Raw genomic sequence first — 24,938 nt, forward strand, 5'->3', positions numbered from 1 at the left:
ATCTATGTCGTCCCTTCTCTCCATCTGTGGAAGTCATTAGGGAGTGAACTTTTTGTTTCCATTACTGTATATACTGCTGAAAATTGACTCCCTTTAAAATAAGCATTGTGTATTCAGATCATCTTACAGAAAGTGAGGGACAATATTTTTTCCCTAGTGAAGTCTCATTTCATTCCGTGTCAAAAGTCAAATTTTTTTATTGTTTTTTTGTTTTCTCCCCTTTATCCCTTGTGTAAATCATGTGCCGACCCGAAAAAGCGTGTGCTTTTTTTAAATCCATAACTATCCATCAAACAACTTGCAGCTACTTTAGCAATTACATGCTCCTTACACTTGGAATATATCAGTCTGTTTTTTTCAGATAAGCTTAAAAACATTTGAATGCATTTGGCATCTAATACAAATGCAGGAGTGTTTTCTGTACAGTGGAACTTCTAAAACCAACCCAATCCATTCCGGGAGGCTGGTTGTATGTTATTTCTTCGTATGTGGATTTAGATTTCCCTCTTACAAAGTTATGTGACTAGAAATAATCTGTTGCGGGGTCACACTGTCACCATCATATAACATAGGAAATGTGTTAGGTAACTTTTTAACATTCATGCACATATAAAAACAAGTTGACCACTGCATGACATGTGATATACAGTGGATATGAAAAGTCTAAACAACCCTGTTCAAATGCCACGTTTTTGTGATATAAATAAATTATATATTTTTTCCCCCCCACCGTTAAAATGGCTTGGAACATCCATCCATCCATCCATTTTCTGAGCCGCTTCGCCTCACTAGGGCCGCGGGCGTGCTGGAGCCTATCCCAGCTGTCATCGGGCAGGAGGCGGGGTACACCCTGAACTGGTTGCCAGCCAATCGCAGGGCACATATAAACAAACAACCATTCGCACTCACATTCACACCTATGGGCAATTTAGAGTCTTCAATCAACCTACTACGCATGTTTTTTTGGGATGTGGGAGGAAACTGGAGTGCCCAGAGAAAACCCACGCAGGTACGGGGAGAAGATGCAAACTCCACACAGGCGGGGCTCCTCCCCTTTATATATATATATATATATATATATATATATAAATATATAATAATGTTATAATATATATAATGTTTTTCACACCTGGATTTGGGGATCATCTGCCATTCCTCCTTGCAGATCCTCTCCAATTCTGTCAGCCTGTCCTCTTCCTGTTGGCCGTTTTGGATATTAGGTCATTGTTGGATACCTGTCAGAAGCAGGGAGCTGTGATTGAATTTCTGGCTTTGAAAGGGGAACCACCACTAAACATCTTGAAAAGGTTGACAAAATGTGTATGGTTTTATGGTTATGTCATTAATGATGACCCATGATGGGGATGTCATCAATGGTGACTCTACACTGTTCTCTGATAACGGTCTCGAGCCAAGCACTATTGCTAGGATTAACCGCTGAAGATGGTCTGCGCATCTGTGCTTGTCACGGAGGTTACTCAAAACAGGCTCTCATTGTTCGCCTTTGATCCTGGACACCCACTTTTTGACTGTGCTGTAGCCTATTGCAACTTCCCCATACAGATTTTGCAACCTTTTGAAAATGTTTAACTATAGTGACAGGTAACTGGCAGGAAGAGGACAGGCCTAAACAAAACTTTTTTTCAAGAAACCTTCAAAACGTATTGAAATAACAAACTTTGAAAATTTCCCAAAAAATGAATTATTAATAAGTAAAATTAAATTGGGCTCATTACCTTTTGATGGCCCCTCGTATATTCATGATCGCACTTTTCCTCTTTGCCGTCACTTGGTACCGTTCTGTGATTGCCTCACACACAAAAAAAAACCCACAAAAAGGCCAAAGAAAAAACTTTAGGTCTTTACATGAGATATGCTGCCGCACAATGGCATTTATTTCTGTGACTTTAGGCTTAAAATAGTACAACCTTGAACTTTTTACCTGGTGTAAAAATAAGTCAACAACGGTTACTAGTAACACATAAAAACAATAAAAGCTGTACTCACCCTTAACTTTGATGGCAAACTTCAGAGCGTACGTTATTTTACTCGATTGGTACTTTAAAGAATGTAAACATTTTTAACTTCCTGAAACATTTGCAGGTTTCATGATGGTGTTTTGATTTCCACTTGCCCGTTTATACAGTATAGTACATGCACAGATTAGAAGAGTGAGGGTTCATCCCTCAGCCACGTTTACCATTAGCTCAACAATTCCTTGATTCTTTTTCCAGAGAACTCTTTGATTTACTAGCCTGTTGTGGCGTTTAACATGCAGACAGGTCTTCCAGATGGGCATTGACACAGCGCTACAGATTCATATATCCCCTCACTGGCTCCTCTCCTCCGATTTGTTTGTGTCACATTTTGGAGCTTCAGTGTCAAATAATTCAGGAGTTACATTTTAAATTGCTGGAATAACTAGTGATTCTTACACATTTGGTCTTGAAATGTGGAAACTGCTCTGCAAAGCATCTGCATCCTGGATTTATCACCCAAAAAAAGGGTGCACAAATGGAACTGAGTTGTATGGCTCTCGTGGCAGCCTCAGGAGCATTTGGCTTCGTACGCCACATGAGATGTGTGTTGTTCTGTACGAGGCCTGGAATGTGTGCGTGAGTGGACGAGTGGAAATTTCTCTCCCCTGTGTTAAATCGGGCACCGCTGTAGCGGCAACAATATGAAGAGTTTTCCATATTTGTGACGTGAACTCAGCCTAACCAAACCTGTTTGAGTGTGTAAATGTGCACAAATACCCACACAGCTACCCACACAGCATGGACAAAGATGATTTGGGCTTATTACCTCCAGGAATGACCAAAAAAAAAAGATTTGGAAGTCTGCCAGCAGATGAATATCACTTCACGACCATGACTTTAAAGGTTCAGTGTTTAGTCCTGCTGTATATACTTAAGTTTTACATACAAATTTACACAACCTCAAAGTGTTTTCCTGTGTTATATGTTTTTTGTCTTATTGTAATTGCATTGTAATTATGTATATAACATGTTTGACATACCGTACATAATCATGTTTCAGTCAGTTGCACATATAGCAGTGATCTTTTTCATATGCAAGGGAAGATGCCTGAGTTCCTTCATATGTTGCGGCTGATGAAACTCACAGTTGGAATGAAAGTGGAAACAAAGTGGTCAGCCAGTGTCATCTCATTGTAAGGCAAGGTCGTGGATAAGGGGATCTCCAACTTCCTCCCACAGTACAACATGTACAGTTAAGCCTAAAATGATTTACAACCTGGCCAGATTATGACTTAAAGTTAATTTGTACATGGTGACTGAGTAACGTTTATCCATCCATCCATTCATCCATCAATCCATCCATCCATCCATCCATCCATCCATCCATCCATTTTCGACTGCTTATCCAAGGTCGGGTCGCAGGGGCAGTAGCTTTAGCAGGGACGCCCAGACTTACCTCTCCGCAGCCACTTCATCCATCTCTTCCGGTGGGATCCCGAGGCGTTCCCAGACCAGCCGAAGGATGTAGTCTCTCCAGCGTGTCCTGGGTCGTCCCCGGGGTCTCCTCCCGGTGGGACGTGCCCGGAACACCTCACCAGGGAGGCTTCCGGGAGGCATCCGAATCAGATGCCCCAGCCACCTCATCTCGATGTGAAGGAGCAGCGGCTCTACTCTGAGATCCTCCCGGATGACCGAGCTTCTCACCCTAAGGGAGAGCCCGGACACCCTGCGGAGGAAACTCATTTCGACCGCTTGTATCCGGTAAATTTTTCTTTCGGTCATGACCCACAGCTCGTGACCATAGGTGAGTGTAGGAACATAGATCGACCGGTAAATTGAGAGCTTCGCCTTTTGGCTTAGCTCCTTCTTTACCGGCTTAGCTCCTTCTTTACCACAGCGGATCGATACAAAGTCCACATCACTGCAGACGCTGCACCGATCCGCCTGTCAATCTCCCATTCCATTCTTCCCTCACTTGTGAACAAGACCCCAAGATACTTGAACTCCTCCACTTGGGGCAGGATCTCATCCCCGACCTGGAGAGGTCACCGCACCCTTTTTTTCCGACTGAGGACCATGGTTTCAGAGGAGTGTGATCCCCCTGTAGTTGGAACACACACTCCGGTCCCCTTTCTTAAAAAGGGGGACCACCACCCCAGTCTGCCAATCCAGAGGCACTGTCCCCGATGTCCACGCGATGTTGCAGAGGCGTGTCAACCAGGACAGCCCTACAACATCCAGAACCTTGCCACCGAGGAGCTTTTTAACCACCTTGGTGACCCGCCCCATCCCCACTATACACAGTGTTGATGGTGCACTGCTTCCCAATCCTGAGATGCCGGATGGTGGACCAGAATTTCCTCAAAGCCGTCCGGAAGTCTTTCTCCATGGCCTCACCGAACTCCTCCCATGCCCGAGTTTTTGCTTCAGCGACCACTAAAGCTGCATTCCGCTTGGCCAGCCGGTACCCATCAGCTTCCTCAGGAGTCCCACAGGCCAAAAAGGCCCGATGGGACTCCTTCTTCAGCTTGACGGCATCCCTCACCGTTGTTGTCTACCAATGGGTTCGGGGATTGCCGCCACGACAGGCACCAACCACCTTACGGACACAGCTCCGGTCGGCCGCCTCAGCAATGGAGGCGCAAAACATGGTCCACTCGGACTCGATGTCCCCCGCCTCCCCCCGAACATGAGCAAAGTTCTGTCGGAGGTGGGAGTTGAAACTCTTTCTGACAGGGGATTCCGCCAGACGTTCCCAGCAGACCCTAACAATACGTTTGGGCCTGCCACGTCGGACCGGCATCTTCCCCCACCGTCGGAGCCAACTCACCACCAGGTGGTGATAAGTTGACAGCTCCGCCCCTCTCTTTACCCGAGTGTCCAAGACATGCGGCCGCAAGTCCGATGACACGACCACAAAGTCGATCAACGAACTGCGACCTAGGGTGTCCTGGTGCCAAGTGCACGTGTGGACACCCTTATGCTTGAACATGGTGTTCGTTATGGACAATCCGTGATGAGCACAGAAGTCCAATAACAGAACACCGCTCGGGTTCTGATCGGGGGGGCCATTCCTCCCAATCACGCCCTTCCAGGTCTCACTGTCATTGCCCACGTGAGCATTGAAGTCCCCCAGCAGAACGATGGAGTCCCCAGCGGGAGCGCTCTCCAGCACCCCCTTCAAGGACTCCAAAAAGGGTGGACTGAACTGATGTTTGGTGCATAGGCACAAACAACAGTCAGGACCCGTCCGTACCCCCACCCGAAGGCAGAGGGAGGCTACCCACCTCGTCTACCGCGGTGAACCCCAACGTACAGGTGCCGAGCCGGGGAGCAATAAGTATACCCACACCTCCTCGGTGCCTCTCACCGTGGGCAACTCCAGAGTGGAAGAGAGTCCAACCCCTCTCGAGAGGACTGGTACCAGAGCCCAAGCTGTGCGTGGAGGCGAGTCCGACTATGTGTAATCGGAACTTCTCAACCTCACACACCAGCTCGGGCTCCTTCCCTGCCAGAGAGGTGACATTCCACGTCCCTAGAGCCAGCTTCTGTAGCCGGGGATTGGATCGCCAAGGTGCCGGCCTTCGGCCACCGCCCTTCGGCCACCGCCCAGCTCGCACTGCACCCGACACCTATGGCCCCTCCCACAGGTGGTGAGCCCATGGGAAGGGGGATGTTACCCTTTCGGGCCCCATGGGTGCATCGCTTTCGAGCCCCACTTCAGGGCCTAGCTCCAGAGGGGGGCCCGGTGACCTGCGTCCGGGCAAGGGACACCTGAATCCATTTATTGTACTCGTCATAGGGGTTTTTGGAGCCGTGCTTTGTCTGGTCCCTCACCAAGGACCTGTTTGCCATGGGTGACCCTGCCAGGGGGATAAAGCTCCAGACAACTTAGCTCCTTGGATCATTGGGACACACAAACCCCTCCACCACGATAAGGGGATGGCTCAAGGAGGGGGAGTAGCGTTTAGTTGAAAATAACAAAAGAAAGTGGCAAAAGACACAATACAGCCTATTATTATTTTATTTTATTATTGTCATTATTTATTATGTCGCTAACTTAGCGATTGCTACATGGCATCTTTCATTACTTTCACTCTAATTACACACTCGGCTATAGCTGTAATAGCTATTGTTAACAGGGCACTCTCACTACTCGTCATTAAAGCACACAGCCGAACAAACGTATAATTCTGTACACACACTATCTTCCACCAACTGCATCGCAAGCTTCGCTCGTTCAGCCACTGTGACGTTACCACCCATGCACGTGAACTGGACCGCTCGAATACCCATAAAACCCAAATTTAATATTTTAACCGTCTATAAAACACTCATGAAAATACTTCAAATAAAAAATTTGTGTGACTTTTTCTCCTGTAGCTTTTTCCTTGAATACAGTTCCTCTGTCTTCGTGAAGATGTTTAGTTGTGTGGGTGTGGTTTTCTAAGAGAGAAGGACAAAAAAGTACAAATAGCCAAGCACACATAACATAGGATCAATATGTAGACTTTACAAAGAAAATCTATTAAAACGATGTTAACCCAGCAACGTTCAAGTCACCAACATAGCAGTTCCGGTTGTCACTCTTATTTTGAAACTCAAAATCATAGCAATTCCGTTTGCTCACTGACGCTAACTAACATGACGACCGCCATTCGACACAAATCATGCAAATTAGACAACATTATCCAAATATGCATGAAATTAGCAAATTTTCAAGGCACTTAAATTATAAAGATTAACATATTTCTTAAACAGTAAATGACTTTGTGGCAATTTGTATTTCTTTTTCTTTTGCTTCTTCTTTGTCTCGTGGCCTGCGCTGGCCCACTGGGGAAATCCCTGCTGTCCCCGTACACCGGTCCGCCCTGGGCCTTTTACCAAAGTCATCTATTAAGGTCTCCAGCCCCTCTCTCATCCAGTATAAAAAAGAATGGATGCCATTATGTCGTGAAACAAACTTTACATGTACGTATGATAACTCTATATTCCATTACTCTGTTCCCAAACCACATATATTCCCAAAGTGTTTTGGCCGGCAGAGAAAGGTTAAAAGAAATATACTCTATTTCCTTGTCGTGGCCTCCACATCAAACGCATGTAAATTGTCATCATGCTCTGCAGGAGCAAAGACACAGGCATCACTATTGATTATATCAGGAATGAAAGAAGGACCACATCTTGTTGTGCTTAGTATACCTGTCAAGTACATTTCGTTGCTCATTATTCAAAGGGTGACGAGGTATAGTCGTTGGGAAGACTTGGCTTGTAGAACACACAATTGGGGGAAAGAACCTCAATGAGACTTGGCGTAGCAATATTGTTGCATGCTATCGTCCACGGAGAGAGACGTTATTTTGTGTTTGGCTGACCAACTATCCAACATTCATTGGCTTGACTTTGTTGGCCTTTGACTATGTCTGCTTTAGTTCCTTTTTCTTCAACGTTGTCATGGACGGTACAAGGAGTTGGACCCAAATGCAGGACTCAGAGGCAAAAGAAAGTTCCCCAAAACACACTGTTTAATAAACTAACTGGGTTCGGTACACCGGGAGGCAGTCAGCGAAGGCAACAGTATCCAAAAACATAAAACTAAAAGACAAGGTCTAGAATCAAAAAGAGTTTAACATAAGTCAGTGACAAGAACAATTAAGTTACAAGGTACAAACTAACCGGCGATGAGACAGAATGAGACACAAGGTTAAACACAAGCACAAGACAAGGTGGAGGGGCAAGACGCACACGCACACACGCTCTCTCTCACACACACACACACACACACACACACACACACACACAACAAACACACGCGCGACAGATGTTTGCCTTACAGTTACTGTATGTCTCACAGTCTCTCCGTGCTTGTGTGGGATTTCTCTGGGTACTCCCACTTCCTCCCACATTCCAAAAACATGCATGTTCGTTTCATTGAAGACTCTAAATTGGCCAGAGGTGAGAGTGTGAATAGTATTTGTCTTCATGTGCCCTGTGACTGGATGGCAACCAGACCGGGGTGGTAATGTATGTCTCTTCTCGCCCAAATTAAGCTGAGATAGGCCCCAGCTCACCTGCGACCCAAGTGAGAATAAGTGCTATAGTAAATGAATGGACACCCCAAAATTATAGGGGGAGCAATATAACCTTGATAATTGATAGCTTGGATGCTTTCATGTAATAAAACAATGACTTTAAAGACTTAATCCAATAAGTTTTATTTATTTATTTATTTTTTTACATTTGCCTCTCATTTATCTATTTGAACAGGAGTTGTATTTTTGTCATCAATTGCAAATCTCTATCTATTTTGGATGGGCATAATCTTAAAAGTTACAAAAAAAATCATTGATTGAAGCACATTCACTGCCATTGACGGCTTTAGAAGTCAAATATCCATGTTAACTGGGAAGGCTGGCAGTGAATGAGTTAAGTGATGGTTAATTTTTCCCATAGCCAATCAAGTGAATTTAATCAACCTGCTTTTTTATCAAGAGTTTTCCCAAATGTTTACATTAGCTCAGAGTCATCCAACCCATCAGCCTCACTGGTAGCAGCAGTTGCCTTTCTCTCACTTTTTTTTCTCCCCTCTACAATCTCTTATAGTGTGCGGATGTTGACCTGTTAGGTCGCAGTCGATGCTGGTCTTGCTGAAAGTGGACCTCCTCATCATTAGCAGATAGGGCTATTCTTGGAGTTCCCATGTGGTTCTCTATTTCGAGTGAATGACAGTAGTAGCCTGTGGTTTGTTTTGCCGTCCCCCCCAGCACAGGTCAGAGGTCCATGGGAGTTTGAAAACAAAGTTCTGTTAAATACAGTCGGTTTTGCTCTCTGTCTATTTAGAAATAGTTTATTTTACCTTGAAGCCACCCAACACACTCTCTGCCCCCTCATTTGGTTTGGAAAAGGCACTCACACAATCTCATGGCGAAGTAAATACGTTTTTGGCGGGAGGCGCACACACATTCATGAAGTGCTTTTTTTGTTTTGATGCGGCCTGCATTTTATGCCACGTGTACCTGCAGGATTGTCATCAAGAATCTTTTCATAATATTGTTTTTACTGCCTCTTTGCCTTTCCACTCATGAACTAACACAAAATTTCCTTGATCAACCACAGATTTAAAGATTACCTATTTTTTTTCTTTGTTTTAAAATGCACATTGAGTTACCTTGTGTATGAAATGCGTTATACAAATAAATTTGCTTTGCTAATCATTTGTTATTGTTTTTAAATTAATTTAAGAGAGCAGACTTCAATGGTTTGGACACGTCCAGAGGAGAAATAGTGAGTATATTGGTAGAAGGATGATGAAAATGGAGCTGCCAGGCAAGAGAGCTAGAGGAAGACCAAAGAGAAGGTTGATGGATGTCGTGAGGGAAGACATGATGGCAGTTGGTGTTCGAGAGGAGGATGCAGGAGATAGGCTTACATGGAAAAAGATGACGCGCTGTGGTGACCCCTAACGGGACAAGCCGAAAGGAGAAGAAGAAGATTATTGTTAAATTGTAGGGGATTTATTTATATATTTGTAAGCATTTGAACTGCAACAAGGGATTCTACTACATGGATGTTTTTTAATATTAATTTTTGTTTTTGACAGAAGAGGGAGCAGTATTGCATCTCTGCTTTTTGCTGATAATGTGGTTCTGTTGGCTTCATCAAGCCATGACCTCCAACTCTCACTGGAGCAGTTCGTAGCCGAGTGTGAAGCGGCTGGGATGAGAATCAGCACCTCCAAATCTGAGACCATGGTCCTCAGTCGGAAAAAAAGGGTGGCGTGCCCTCTCCAGGTCGGGGATGAGATCCTGCCCAAGTGGAGGAGTTCAAGTATCTTGCGGTCTTGCTCACCAGTGAGGGAAGAATGGAAGGAGAGATCCACAGGCGGATCGGTGCAGCGTTTGCAGTGATGCAGACTTTATATCGGTCCGTTGTGGTAAAGAAGGAGGTAAACCGAAAGGCAAAGCTCTCAATTTACCGGTCGATCTATGTTCCTACACTCACCTATGGTCACGAGCTGTGGGTCATGACCGAAAGAAAAAGATACCGGATACAAGCGGCCGAAATGAGTTTGCTCCGCAGGGTGTCTGGGCTCTCCCTTAGAGATAAGGTGAGAAGCTCGGTCATCCGGGAGGATCTCAGAGTAGAGCCGCTGCTCCTCCACATCGAGAGGAGCCAGATGAGGTGGCTGGGGCATCTGATTCGGATGCCTCCCGGACGCCTGCCTCGTGAGGTGTTCAGGGCACATCCCACCGGGAGGAGACCCCGGGGACGACCCAGGACACGCTGGAGAGACTATGTCTTTCGGCTGGCCTGGGAATGCCTCGGGATCCCCCTGGAAGGGCTGGATGAAGTGGCTGGGGAGAGGGAAGTCTGGGCATCCCTGGCTAAAGCTACTGCCCCCACGACCCGACCTCAGATAAGCCGTAGAAAATGGATGGATGGATGGGTATTGGTGACTAAACTTACTTTAATTAAAAAGTAAAAATATAATTTGTGACATTGAAAATGATTGGCCTATTTAAAGCTATTTGCGTTACTATATAATGTATGTCCAAGCTAAATTACACAGATAAAAATATTCATCCTGACTTTTCATCACTATCACAGGTGACTGTTCAATGATGACTCAGACCAGGTTGATTTACTACCTTGATAGTCTTTAAGGATTGACAATTAAATGATCGACTGAATTCAGTTGACTTTGTGGAACTGAATATTGTGACATCTTGACTTTGAGGCAAAATGTAGTGCACCATATGCAGATTCAGTCTCAACTATTTTTTTTCACTAAAAAAGAACAAGATGGCGGCAGTTATGGGCTACATACATGAAAGGTTTGTTGTTAATCCATCCATTTTCTATATCACTTGTTCAGGATCGCAGGAGGCTGGATCCTATCCCAGCTAATTTTGGGCAAAGTTCAGACTTCAGCCTGGGCTGGTCTCATCAATCAATTTCAGAGTACATATAGAGACAGACAACCATTCACACACACGTTCACATTGAGTTCGAAACTGAACCCATGCTGCCTGTACTGTAGGCATGCGAGTGTACCACTATACCATCAGAGACCAAACTTTGTTGTCCATCTGACAATACATTGATTGAATCATTACATTCACTGATATACAGGGAGACCACCCCTGTGAGTCGTTTTAAAATCAAATCCCTCCTTGTCATCACTTTCTGCAAAAAGAAACTGAAAACAGCCAGTAAGTTGCATGAGGTATGGAGCACTGCAGTAAAATAATGTTTGGAAAACAAAGCAGCAATTAGGGTTGTTTTTTGGGAATGTCACAAGGGAACAGTGTGCATGTTTGTACGAGCATGTGCGCCCGAGTGTGCTTGGTGTTCAAATGCTGTTTACCGACCTGCATCTCAAACAAACAGCCTTCTTTACCATCTTTAACACTCTCCTCCCATTTGCCCGGCCAGGGGGAGAATGGGAGCAGTTATTTAAAGCCGCTTGTAGGTATGCGAGTGCCTGGGACTGCCGCCATCGCGCGGGACCCTGTAGCTGTAGCGATTAGCCAGGGTAAACAGAATAACACGGCTTTTGCCAGAGCTACCCCCATGGTCTTGGACTGTGCTGCATTCAGAAGCCTTAAAGCTGACACACTCACCATTACTGACTATTATCCTATTGATTAGCATCTCTGCAGAGCATGATCAGCATTACCTGTTTGACACTCTGTACTTAAGTAGTAGTGTAAAGTACAGTTAAAATACCGGTATCTGTTTTGAAATGATTAGGCTAAAAGTAAGAAGTTGTCAGAAAAATAAATACTTCAGTAAAATACAGAAAGTACTTCCCAGCAAAACCATGTTTCTATAACATATGAAGAGCACATTTAAATATGGATTATTACAGAGTAACAGGTACAGGTAACCAATATGTTCGAAACACCTCTCAGTATGATGCAGTTCAATGGCAAACTACAGTAATTTGTGTATGTTTGTGCCTGCTAAGTGCTGCTGGTGACAGTGGTCCACTCTGGAAAAGGGTGAGTGTTTGGATAACGTAAGCTGAGGTCACCCAAAGTTTCTGGTAGCTGATGGATCCCAGAGAGGCCTGTGGTGGAAGCGGGGATGTGCACACAATTTAGTGTATTTAAAAGGTAGTGATTATGTCATTTACTGCCAATGTCTGACTTAGCCATACCAGTCTGACCTACTCCAAGAGGCAGGCTGATTGGTTTCATGCCTTTGAGCAGATTGTAAAATGAATGATCATGATCTACAATGGTGCCTTGAGATATGTGTTCATTTTAGTCCACGACCACACTTGTCACTCAAAACACTCACACTGTGTCTCAAATCATCTTTGCCCTTTGAAATGAATGGAAATGCAATAATCCATTGCAGATGTCTCGGGTTTGAATCCCTTCTGTGTGGAGTTTCAGATTCTCCCAGTTTAGATTTCGTCCCACAATTCCAAAAACATGCATGTTAAGTTAATTGGAGAAAATGTATAAATGGATAGATTGATGAAGAAACTAATGGGTATAGTCCCCTTGAACAATATAGTTTTGTCTTTCTGCTTATATGCACCCAGTCATCGAAAAGTATGTAATTTGTGTAAGTGTGTGTGGAAAAGTGTGTAACCAGTTCCAGCAAAGCCATTCAGTGATAAAACAGACTGAGTACAGAGAGCAGCAGCAAGTGGCTGTAAACCAACTAAATACTGTAGATGGATAAGATGATAACAGTTTTTTCCCACGTAAAAGTGATAGTTTGACTCCTCTGGACAGAGGCTTCGGGCTTTATGAGAGGATAGATAGGAGCAGTTGCATTGCTTTCCAATAAAGACCGTTAGCTTAGCCTAGCATTAAGACTGCAAACAGAAACAGTCAATCCCCCGTTGAGCACTTTTAAAGCTCATTAATGCTATATCTGTTCTATTTCATTCATGCAGGGGTTGTGTGCCAAGCTATTTCCTCCGAAGGGACAGCCGCAGTGCATTGTGCACTGTGTGTATGTGTGCCTGTTGTGTGTACAAAAATAGACAGCTGTTTTCTACTGTCACACTTTGACCATAACAGTTTAGACAAGTGGTATCAGGGTCATGTTTTGCCAGGTTTGTATGTAACCACTAGCCTACCGTGCTGTCATAACATTCAACCTCTAAAACACATATTTGTGTTCAGGAATGCAAGTAAAACATTTGACATCCTAATAAAGATAAATGATAATGTTGTGATTTACTTTTTTTCCAGGTTTGCTTTGGTAAAACAGTGCATTTATAAAATTCCTGGATAATAATTATATTTTAGCATCAAAAATATAATTTTGGTTAAAGGGCAGCACAGCCTGGTATTGGTTAACACGTTTGCCTCACAGTCTAGAGGTTCTGGGTTCGATTAATAGCTCACACTCTACTGTGTGGAGTTTGCATGTTCTCCCTGTGTTTGCGTTTTTTTTTTTTTCCAGGTTCTCTGTCCTCCTCCCACATTCCAAAAACGTGCATGTTAGTTTCATTAAAGACACCATTTTTTTTTTTTTTTTTTTTTTAATAAATGTGAATGTGAATGTGCCATGAATGCTTGTTTGTCTATACTGTATGTGCCATGCAATTGGCCGGCGACCAGTGTAGGGTGTACCCTGCCTCTCGGGCAGTCAGCTGGCCCACCCGCAACCATAAGACCTGCACACCAAGCACCGTGGCTGAAAGCAACTAAGTGGATCATCACAAAAAAAACTCTTCACCGCACACCAAACGATTGAGTACCATTTATCGATCAACGGGCTGCAAAAGAAAAACTATATTCCTATATATTGTCTTTTGAGTTTCTATATTAGACTGTATTTATTTTTTTATTTTTTTTAAATGCGCGAGAATAAGTGAGTGTATATATTTCGAGAGGCTGTTGGCAAAGATCAATCACTGATCATTGAGTGAACCTGTTCATTTCAGTGACAGAGACTCCACATTTCGCTTTTTAGCCACAAGCACATATAAAGTTATAAATATAGTTACTGGTAAGTATTTTTGTAAAACCAAATATACAGTACATAGTGGGTATACTGTACGTTTTGGTGGTCACGGTAGCTTGGTCTCTGAAAATCTAAAACTTATTTTTTTGTGTGTGAAAGCTTGATTGGCTGTTACATCTGTAATGTTGCGCTGATGTGCACCAGCGATTAAAATGTTTAATTGCAGTGGCCCACCGTCGCCCACTCATGAAAACTAGTTGCTGAACCCCGCAGACTTTGAGAAAGTACTCCTAATATTAACTCGTTAGCTATATGAACGGCACCTGTCTCAACTTATTGCTTATATAAAGACCACAGAATCAATCAATCAGACACCAAACTCTCCTTCATGGTGTAGTGTATATTGGCGTTTGGATAAAACGTAATTTATTTAAGAAATAAATTCATCGAAGCAGCGTTGCTTCCGGTTTAGCGTGATTTGACGCTTAACATTATAAATCAAGCTATTTTGTCTCATATAGGGCACCACGTCACTTTTTATATGTATCAAAGTTAGGGAAAGCGACGAGAAACCTTTTTATCAGTCTCATGGTCTAAAGGTTGCTACATATAGAACACCGTGTTGCTGGAATAAAGTTGAAAACGTGAGCATTTAATGAATTCATAGAGAGAGAGAGGGCAAAGTTGGGATTTTGTGTGAAGCGAGTAATTTCTCAGAAATTATTAGGCACTAATATTGTACATCCTAGCAACACTTATTGTGTGGTACTCACAACCGTAGGTCAGCTGGTCGGTGGGAATTGTCTTTCTCCGGACATCTCTTTAGGAAACCGAAGCAGGTTTAGTTGTAGAAAAATGTGGAGAAAAATAAAACAAAAACAAAAGAAGAAGAAGAAAGAAGAAGAAGAAGAAGAAGAAAGAAGAAGAAGAAAGTTGCTGTCCCCTCGGGGTGCACTCGTACCTTTCCTGCCGGTTGATCTTGTGGTGAGCCCAGCTCTTGTTCCCCGCTGTGTGCGTGACCGGTACGGGATGCAGGTAGTTACTTGCTGAGCCTCCGCCGACTGGTCATGGCTAGGAAAAAAACGATTGAAACTGTACGACCAGTTTTGTCGATTGAAAACGCCGCTGGCTAAGTTGAGGTGGGCGTTCGCGCACGTGGTGACGCCGGAGGACAAAAGAAAAAGGAAGGGGGAGGGCATGCTTGTCGAGTCGCGCCGAGGAAGAAACAAGAGAGCCAGACACGAAAGAGGCAAGACATGAAAGCGAGAGCTAGAAGAGGCGCGAGTCAGAGGTTAAATACCCAGAAGGCGTGTCCCAGACGACGGAGGACCGGACAAGACCACGCCCATCGACTCGAATTAAGTCTACAAACTTTGCCATAAAAGTGGCAAAGTTCTCCCACTCCCACCTTTGTACTCTTTACTCATAGATCAAGCATATAGAATGATTGTTTAAATTTTAGTCTTGGCAAATCAACTGTTTATGGTTCAATCACATTTCATGCTATTTGGGGCTTCAAATCAGGACAAACAGTTATCAAAGTAACTACTGGACCTTAACCTGCTAATTAGGTTAAGGTCCAGTAGGCGTCTTCTAGTGGTCGTCTTGCACAGTAGGGCCACTTGGAAGAAAGCAGCTTATCAAGTTGTGGGGGAGTCACTGTGACACTTCAGGTTGCGGGGAGCATGTCCGCTACAATGGGCAAAACCAAAAACTGTCAAAGGACATCAGGGACAAGATTGTACACCTGCACAATGCTGGAATGGCCTACAAGACCATCGGCAAAAAGCTGTGTGAGAAGGAGACAACTGTTGCTGCAATAATTAGAAAATAGAATAAACATAAAATGACTGTCAATCTCCCTCGGTCTGGGGCTCCTCGCAAGATTTCACCGCGTTGGGTATCAGTGAACATGAAAGAGGTTAGGCATCAGCCCAGAACTACACGGGAGGAGCTTGTTAAAGCTCTTACGGCAGCTGGGACCAAACCCACCCAAAAAACAACAACATTGATAACACACTAAGCCGTAATGGATTAAAATACTGCAGCGCCTGTCAGGTACCTCTACTCAACAAGGCACATCTACAAGCCCGTCCGAAGTTTGCCAATGAACACCTGAATGATTCAGAGAATCATTGGGACAAGATTGTGTGGTCAGATGAGACCAAATCGAGCTGTTTGGAATCAATTTGACTCCCCGTGTATGGAGGAAAAAGATTTCAGAGTATGACCCCAAGGAACACCATCCCCACTGTCAAGCATGGAGGTGGAAGCATTATGCTTTGGGGGTGTTTCTCTGCAAAGAGGACAGGTAAACTTCACGGCATCGAGGGAAAGATTGATGGAGCCTTGTACCGTGAAAGCTTAGGTGACAACCTCCTTCTCTCAGTCAGGAAATTTTAAATGGGTCATGGATGGGGCTACCCAGCACAACAATGTCCCAAAGCACACAGCTAAGGCAATGAAACAGTGGCTAAGAAGAAGCACATTTAGGTCATGGAGTGGCCTCTCCAGACCTAAAGCCCATAGAAAATCGCTGGAAGGAGCTGAAGCTTCGAGGTGCCAAGGCACAGCCCCAGAACATTCAGGATTTGGAGTGCATCTGCAAAGAGTAGTGGTCCAGAATTCCTCCCGAGATGTGTGCAAACCTGGTGATCAACAACAAGAAACGTCTGACCTCTGTACTTGCCAACAAGGGGTTCTCCACCAAGTACTCTGTAATATTTTGATAGGGGGTCAAATACTTATTTCCCTCAATGAATTGAAAAATAATTTTAATATTTTGTTTTACAGTCCCCTCCAAAACTATTGGAATGTTAAGGTCAATCCCTTTGTTTTTGTTGTAGACTGAAGACATTTGAGTTTTCATTATTCATTATTATTTCATTATTGTGGTAGTAGTTTGGAGTGTTCTACAACTGCACTGCCACATATTATTTATGTCTAATAATTTGACTCTATTATGTCACTACTGTAATCAAGGTAACCACAGTATTGGAAACACTTACAGTACAGTACAAACTAATGCCAGTAGTAAACATGAATATTAGATTAATAGATATAAAACTTAATGTTCCTGTTTTGTATGAGACATACTGTATATGATTTTCTAGGTTTTCTTTTTGATATTCTGTCTCTTGCTATTAAAATACACCTACCATTCAAATTATAGACCGTTCATATATTTGTCAATGGGTAAACTTAAAAAATCAGTGAGGGATCAAATAATTATTTCCTCCACTGTATTAGGAAATGATTCTTAACGTTGGATTTACTGTGTGATGCTTTACTGTAAATACTGCTGTGTGTTTTAGTCAGCATGTGTGCAGTGCGTCGGAGTTACAGGCCAACAATACGAAAATGACACCAGTGGAAACATGCACAATTCTAACTCAGAGACAAAATGTGCATGTGTGTGTGTGTGCTGCCATGAGCAAAAAGTGTGCCATGTAGCCCCAGAAAGAGAAAGAGTGTCTATATTTAATCTCTGTGTGGGTTGGTTGGTTCAGAAAGGCCCGTGAATCACAGAGAAAGTGACTCAACCGGCGTCATGATTATTTTACAGTCTGATTCCTTTGATTGTGGGCGTGGTTAATGGTTGTTTGTGGCACAGTCGGTGTCCAGAGGACACATCAGGTCTTTGCATGTGTGTGCACTTGTGTTTGTGTGTCCATCTGTTTGCTGCAGTCTGCTGTATGGGCAAGTTTTTTTTTACTCTCTGTTTTTGTGGTGTGTAATTTGTTGTTTTTGTGTGGGAAGGGTGCGGCTGTGGCTGGAGCGACGCTATTGGGGAGGGTGGAGCTTTGCGTTATGATGCTGCGTCATCTATGGACACCATCGAGTGGGTAGTCGCATCACAGGGCACTCTCAGGGCAAACCTCTCTTTCTACCTTTCTTTCTTTCTATCTGTTTTCATTGTTCGTTCCTGACTCCTTTTTTAATACTTCTGGACTATTTTTCTCTCTTTCCCTTTCTCTCTTCCTTTCCTCCCACCCTGTCTCTATCCTCTTTCTCATTCTACCTTTCTTCCCTTCCTCCATTTGTCTCCTTGATCCCTTCATTTTTTTGTTCTTCGGTCCCTGTCTTTTACTCCCACCCTCCTTTTCAATAGTCCATTCTGTCTTTGCATTCTTGCTCTATCACTTTCTTTGTCTTCTCTGTCTTCTCTCTTGTCCCTTCCCCCGCACGTTCTGTCCTTTATTTTTTCTTTTAGTGTTCATCTCCTTTATTTTTCTGCATTTCCTACCGTCCTCTATATCTGTTCTTTCTTTTATTTCTTTTTTACTCTCGCGCCATTTACTTCATTTTCCACACTCTTTCTTCCATTTCTTTTTCTCATTCTTTCCAGTCTTTTTCCAGTCATCCCTTCCTTTCTTCCAGCAGCGAACACTCCCCATCCATTTGCATTATTTTTTTTATGTACCAATTCTCAAATTCATTTCCATGGACATATTTGGTTTCTGTTTTATGTCTGTGGAATGTGAATGTGCTTTTTTTTTTTTTAAATAGAAGAGACAGGTCATCACAAGCTCTAAAAATCACATTATTTTCTTTCTTACATTTCTCCTTATTCTATTCCCTCACTCCACCACATGCTCGATACGTCATTTTCCAATGACTCTTTATCTCTCCACCATATCCTGCTGTGGAGCCATTCCCTTTTCTGATGTAACATTCAAAAAGAGTCTTCCCCATATACATGTCCTAAAACACATGAGAAAAACCTCTTCTGTGAGGTCAGTGAAAATTCTACATTTCCTCTCTGCCAGAGCATGACAATACTTTTAATGGCTTAACTGAAACCACATGTACACCAACGACATAGACCTAACGAAGGTGGAGAAGGGCGAGATGCAACCGCAATTTTGTAATCTGTTTCCATTGTCAAGGTTGTGTGGAAAATGATATAATTGCTGTATTGTCCCGATCACGCCATCCAGACAGCCCTCGTCCCGCCTCCTCCAGTTCATACAATCCACCATCACATAGCTCAAAGGAATATTTGATTTTTAATTACACCCCTTCTCAGGAATGTGTTGGATCCATAAAGACAAAGGCGTGGTACATGCACAGGACGCCTGTCTCCCACACTAAAAGAAGTAAACTGATGAGTTAATGAGCATGGGAGCATCATAAATTCTGTGCTGATGAAGGGGAAGTCCTCTGTAGATGTGAGCAACTTTAGTAATTTGTTGTGAGCAGGCCATGTGTATGCGGCCAACACCCTTCATTTCATTGGCAGGCAAACCTATTTAACGAGAAAAAAAAATAAGTCACCAGAAAGCGTTGGATCCTTTATCAGCACTAACTGAAGAGAGGAGTCACTTGATAACATGTAAATCATAAAGGATTATAACTCCTAAATGCTTTCAGTCCTGCAGCCTCAAAGAACAATAAGACGAAAATCCAATTAGCAGTGTAATACAGACAAGATGTGTAACTTGGAAACTTCTTTGCTTCATAAAGTTGCTGACAGTAAACTGGGTTTTATTGATTTACAGGACTGAAACCACAAGTGGTTGCTTCAGTAGAAATGGACTGAACAGCTTTGGTGGAAAGGAGTATAATGGCAAATAGTTACTCCTGCAGACATCTTTCTAACTTTATTTCTTCTATCCATCCATCCATTATCTGAGCCGCTTATCCTCAAGGGTCACGGGAGCCCTGGAGCCTATCCCCGCACTCACATTCACACCTACGGGCAATTTAGAGTCTTTAATCAACCTACCATGCATGGTTTTGGGATGTGAAAGGAAAGCGGAGTGCCCGGAGAAAACCCACGCAGGCACAGGGAGAACATGCAAACTCCACATAGGCGAGGCCAGGATTGAACCCTGGTCCTCAGAACTGTGAGGCAGACGCTCTAACCAGTCGTCCACCGTGCCACCTTATTTCTTCTAATAGTCTAATATTAGTTCTAATAGTCTACTAACCAAAATAAAGTGGATATAAAAAGTCTACACACCCCTGTTCAAATGTGTAAATGTGTAAATACGAGATTAAAATCATTTCAAAAGCTTTTCCACCATTGATGTGACCCATAACCACCAGAACTCAAGTTTTCATGTAATATTTTGAATTCTTAAATATGGTGAATGTACAAGTGTGTACAAACTCTTATAACAGGGATGAGGCCATTTAAAGTGATTAACCCCAAATAGATTCCAGTTGTTCTTGTAGTCTTTCTATCAGAAACCTGTAGGTTTTGTGCCAACACTGACTGCTATTTGGAACTGTCCTTGCAACTTGACTGAGGCCTCACTTCCAGCTATAAAAAAACATTCCCAAATGGTGATGCCGCCACCACCCTGCTTCATTGTGGGTATGCTTTTCTTTTGGTGATGAACAGAGTTGTCTTTGTGCCAAACATATATTTGAAAATTATGGCCAAAAAGTTTCACTTTGGATTCATTACCCTCTAACATATTTTAGCTATTGGGAGATTTTGTTATGGTTCTTTTTTTTTTGTACGGGTTGTTGTACGGGTTGTAGGTTACTTTAATGGTGGACAAAAAATGAAACGATATATCTTAGGCTCATATTTCTACCCCACAAAAACCTGGCATTTGAACAGGGGTGTGTAAACTTTTTATATCCTACAAGCTCTTAGTAGTATTCTGAGCAGTTCTACACCCCGACAAACATATACACAATAACACAAGCTGTAATTATTTAAAATAGAATAATTTACAGCTTCTAAACAAATGTTTCTTGGGGGGATTTTTCTTTTCTTCTGGGACGTCAATGACGCTTTTCTCCTGATAGTTCAGCTTCCTCCCACATTCCGAAAGCATGCATGATACGTTCATTGAAGACTCTAAATTGTCCATAGCTGTGACTTGTTGTCTGGGTGGGTGTAGCTCGGCTCTTGCCCCAAAGTCAGCTGAGGTAGGCTCCAGCTCATCCGTGACCCTGAATAGGATAAGCAGTAGAAAATGGAAATAGTCCCATTTCCTTGAAGGTCCTACCCCCAGACTTGAGTCATACAACCCTGAACTGCTCGATAACCTCTCCATTCCCCCCCCCCCGTTGAGTTTCATTAATGTGGCATTGGTGCTGACTGTGCTACCTCAGAACCCTCACTCTGTTCTGGTCTTTTTATCAGTCAGACTGGGCCTCAGGCTCCACTTTTCCTGAGTCCAGTCTCTGTGGCTTTGTGTGGGATCATGTGACATTGTGTAACATTTGGGAAAAAGAGAGGCTCTTTGGCTTGCACGTCTATGTCTGTTTTCGTAATCTTCCTCCCCCACGTCTTTCCCAGTTCCCAACTCAGATGAAAAGTGTAGCTGCAACCCGATTGTGTGTTATGTCAGAGGATGTCTGGTAAAGATGACTCTTAAGTGTATGTTGCTCACCAACTTCCTGCCATTCCCTAGCTCATTCATGCTGCATGTCACTGCCTGCATGGAGGTTACGCATTGTCACCTTGCGTTAGCAAGGCTGCTTGTCAAACATCTTGTGCTGTTGCATTTTTATTTGAAAATATTTGATAGCCTACATACCAGGAACATTACAGTATTCTCTCATGGTGTCTAATTTGCTTGTTTTGAATAACACTTTCTCTTCCAACATCAATGTTGTAAATCTTTGGGATTTATTATGAAACTTCACAACTGAAAATAATTATATCAAGCAAGCTCCTCATCATGCCACACGTTTGGGTGGTCACTTGGGAGCTGTTTCAATGTGTGTGTATGTGAGTGTGAATTGACACGAATGGATGTTTAAATTATGTCAGGATTATGTTTTATGTAAATGTACAAATACATGTTTATATTATTTTTGTGTGTGAATGGGCAGGCCAATTACAATATTTTCCTCGTGTGGAATTGACAGACAGATACACAATATGACAGTGGGTGCCAAATTAACAGGAGTGGTATTTTCAATCTTGATTTGTTCATTCATTTTGTGATACCATACAATGCCAATACGAAATGGTAGTATCCTGTTCAATATTACTGTAAAAATCCATTGAAACACCTTGTCGCTAATAAAAACCTAGTACTTTATTCAGTTGCATAAATAAGTGTAAATTCATTTCACAACTCGATCACTGCTCTGTATTAAGTATAATAATTTTGGAGTAATATTAAGTTTCCTCACAATGAAAATGACCACCATGCCAGCTCACTGTTTCATTGAGAGCCTTTCGGATTTGTTGCCTTTTGTCTTTCTCGTTGTGAGGATGTCCCTGCTGTGTTTAAAGTGATCCAGGCCCGTAATTACGCCAAGGTCCAGACTTGTTGGCAGTGCGCCCCTAAATGTTTCCATGTGGATGCTTTCCTCTTTGTCTTTTTGTTTTTTAAATGCAATTTGTTACCAGTAAAAAGAAAACACTAGTTAGTACACGTGTAGTGGTGAGTAGATATGAAACTGAAACTGCCAGAGGCTCTACCCTGTTTCTCCTTTTCCTGCAGAGGCCCCCAAACAACAGGATAAAATGGATAGGTACAAAATGGCCAAGGAATGGACCTCTCTTTCTCATACATGCTGGAGATTGGGATAGTTTCCCACATTAAGGCAGTTAAACACATTAATTACATCACCTGGTTTCCCTGCCAAGAGTCTGCTTCTGATTGGCTGGAGAGACCTGCTAGAAAATTATGACATTTTTTGTTAAGTTATTTTCACTCATTTATGAACTTTTAGGTACTCATAGATCATTTTACACTTGAAACTATGTGAGACCAGGATGCACATGTCTGGAAACAAAGAGTCCCAGCCCTGGAACAATGAGTCCCTGCAATTTATCATCATGGAATACAGATACAGTAATCCTACAGTATATCACGGTTCTTGCTTTGCTGTCCCGCTATATTGCAGATTTGTATTGCAGCTGTTACTCTATTTTTTATACTGCACAATATTTTTGTTATCCATTGCTCTCTCTCGCTCTCAATATATGATATGAGTTTAGTTTTTTAATAAAACTTTTTTAGGATGTTATATTTTCACAAAAACTATCAAGACAAATGACAGTATTGTTGATGTTTTTTATGCCACTGATATTAGAGCAACCAGTTCAGGGTGTATCCCGCCTCCTGCCCGATGACAGCACGCCCGCGACCCTAGTGAGGAGAAGCGGCTCAGAAAATGGATGGATGGATGGATGAATATTTTGACATTGTAATGTAGTACAGTAAATAAAACATCTTAGATAAATACAAATATAAATACACAGCCAATCAGAGGGGGGTCCCGTCCTGCCCTTCACTATCTCTGATTGGTTAAGAGACCAGAAGGTGCTTTCAAGTCACATTTCTTCCTCAAATGGCTGGGTGTACAGGTGGACCCGCTCTCTCTCTCTTTTTTTTAGCAGCACCATTCAGAAGTTAGGGCGCATATGGGGCAAATTAGTCGCAATCTAGAGCTCTGTCTTGTCAAATAAAAAAATCATATGCTGGATTTCCAGCACCACGTCGGAATATTTTAATCCATAACTTTGCGTCCTCCATATATATGTAAGGCCAGCAAAGAAGGCCTTATGTACCGTACTCCTTCTGATCTGATGAAGTCACACCTTATAGTGTTGATATACTGTATGTAATATTGTGTTCTCTTTCTGTGTTTTCACAGTTGTGTGTCCCCTCACGTGCATGAATGGCGGCGTGTGCAGCTCCAGGAAACACTGCCTATGCCCGCTGGGCTTCACAGGCCGACTGTGCCAGTTTCCTCTGCGGCTCACTCAGCGAGTTCAGGCGGCACGAGGCAACAAGCAGCCCATCTATCCCATGTCCTTAAAGCCCGACAGCCAGAAGCTGGTGGAGCAAGCGGGCATGGGACGCACCCAGTTGACTCAGTCGCACTCTGTTTTCTCCATACCGGGCCACCACTCCTCTGAAGGTACCATTTTTCTCACGTCAGTACAACATTTTGAGCGAAACAAATGCTTTTGTTGGTAGAGGTGGCAAAAGTAGTCACGCTCTGTACTTACAATAATTAGAAGTACAGATACTCTGTGTAAAATTCTGGTAAAAGTTGAAGTAGCCTTCTGATTCAACTTCTGTCAAGTAAAATTACAGTCTGAAATGTAGTTTATATAAAAAGTAAAAATGACAAAAATAACTATCAAATACAGTATATAAAATACAAATTTTAGTCACTGATGGTGTAGTGGTACACTCGCCTGACTTTGGTGCAGGCAGCGTGGGTTCAGTTCCCACTCAGTGACGGTGTGAATGTGAGTGCGAATGGTTGTCCGTGTCTATATGTGCCCTGCGACTGACTGGCGACCAGTTCAGGGTGTACTCCGCCTTTCGCCCGAAGTCAGCTGGGATAGGCTCCAGCGTCCCGCGACCCTAACCAGGATAAGCGGTGTTGAAATGGATGGATGAAAATACAAATTTTGAATACTTGGCACATCTGTCTGTGTAGATTCTCAGTCATCCAAGTAATGGTAATCCGCAAAGGTTGAATTGAGGCAACTGGTCTCTTCTTGTTTGTTGAAGATATTTCACCTTTAATCCAAAAGCTTCTTCGGCTCTAATTTATGTGGTGTCTCCCTATTTATGTCCCTGATTGGTGTGTCAGCAGCGGGTGGTTACAATAGGGTTGCTGGTTAATGCCCATCCTGCATTCCAACCCGTTGCTTACATGCCCGGTAAGCAACCAGCTCGTTAGTGGCCACTTTCTTTGGAGAAGAGATGTCAGGACATCGTTATAAGCAGATGCTAGCTGATGGCGTAAACCACCTTTTCAGTTTCGAGAGGGCCTTTCTAGTTTGACATAAAAGTCTTATTTTTACACCTCTTTTTAAACCAGCCGTCTTCCCTATCAAGAATTTGGACATTATTGTCCTCAAAGGAATGCCCCCCCCTTTTTTTTTTTTTTAGATGCAAATGAACTGATGACTCTGGACTCAAAGAATCTACTCTGCTATGTTGTTGTCATGAACGGAACAGAGGATAGGACCCAAAAATGCACGACTCCAAAACAAATGGACAGTTTCCAAAAAGAGAGGTTTAATATACGGGCATAGGTTGGTACACAGGCAGCCAAAAACACATACACCAAAAACATGAG

General features: G+C 43.0%; 1 protein-coding gene across 3 annotated transcripts in view; it reads left to right on the forward strand.

Annotated features, from left to right (window-relative positions):
- ltbp3 (latent transforming growth factor beta binding protein 3) overlaps positions 1-24,938 on the forward strand; it is a 54,078-nt gene that overhangs the window by 4,345 nt on the left and 24,795 nt on the right. For all 3 annotated transcript variants that reach the window (XM_061701963.1, XM_061701962.1, XM_061701961.1), the window contains exon 2: positions 23,493-23,759. In XM_061701963.1, the coding sequence (XP_061557947.1) occupies positions 23,493-23,759 (267 nt within the window). The remainder of the gene's footprint in view (positions 1-23,492; positions 23,760-24,938) is intronic.

Source organism: Phycodurus eques, chromosome 17 (genome assembly GCF_024500275.1).
Source record: "Phycodurus eques isolate BA_2022a chromosome 17, UOR_Pequ_1.1, whole genome shotgun sequence".
NCBI lineage: Eukaryota > Metazoa > Chordata > Actinopteri > Syngnathiformes > Syngnathidae > Phycodurus > Phycodurus eques.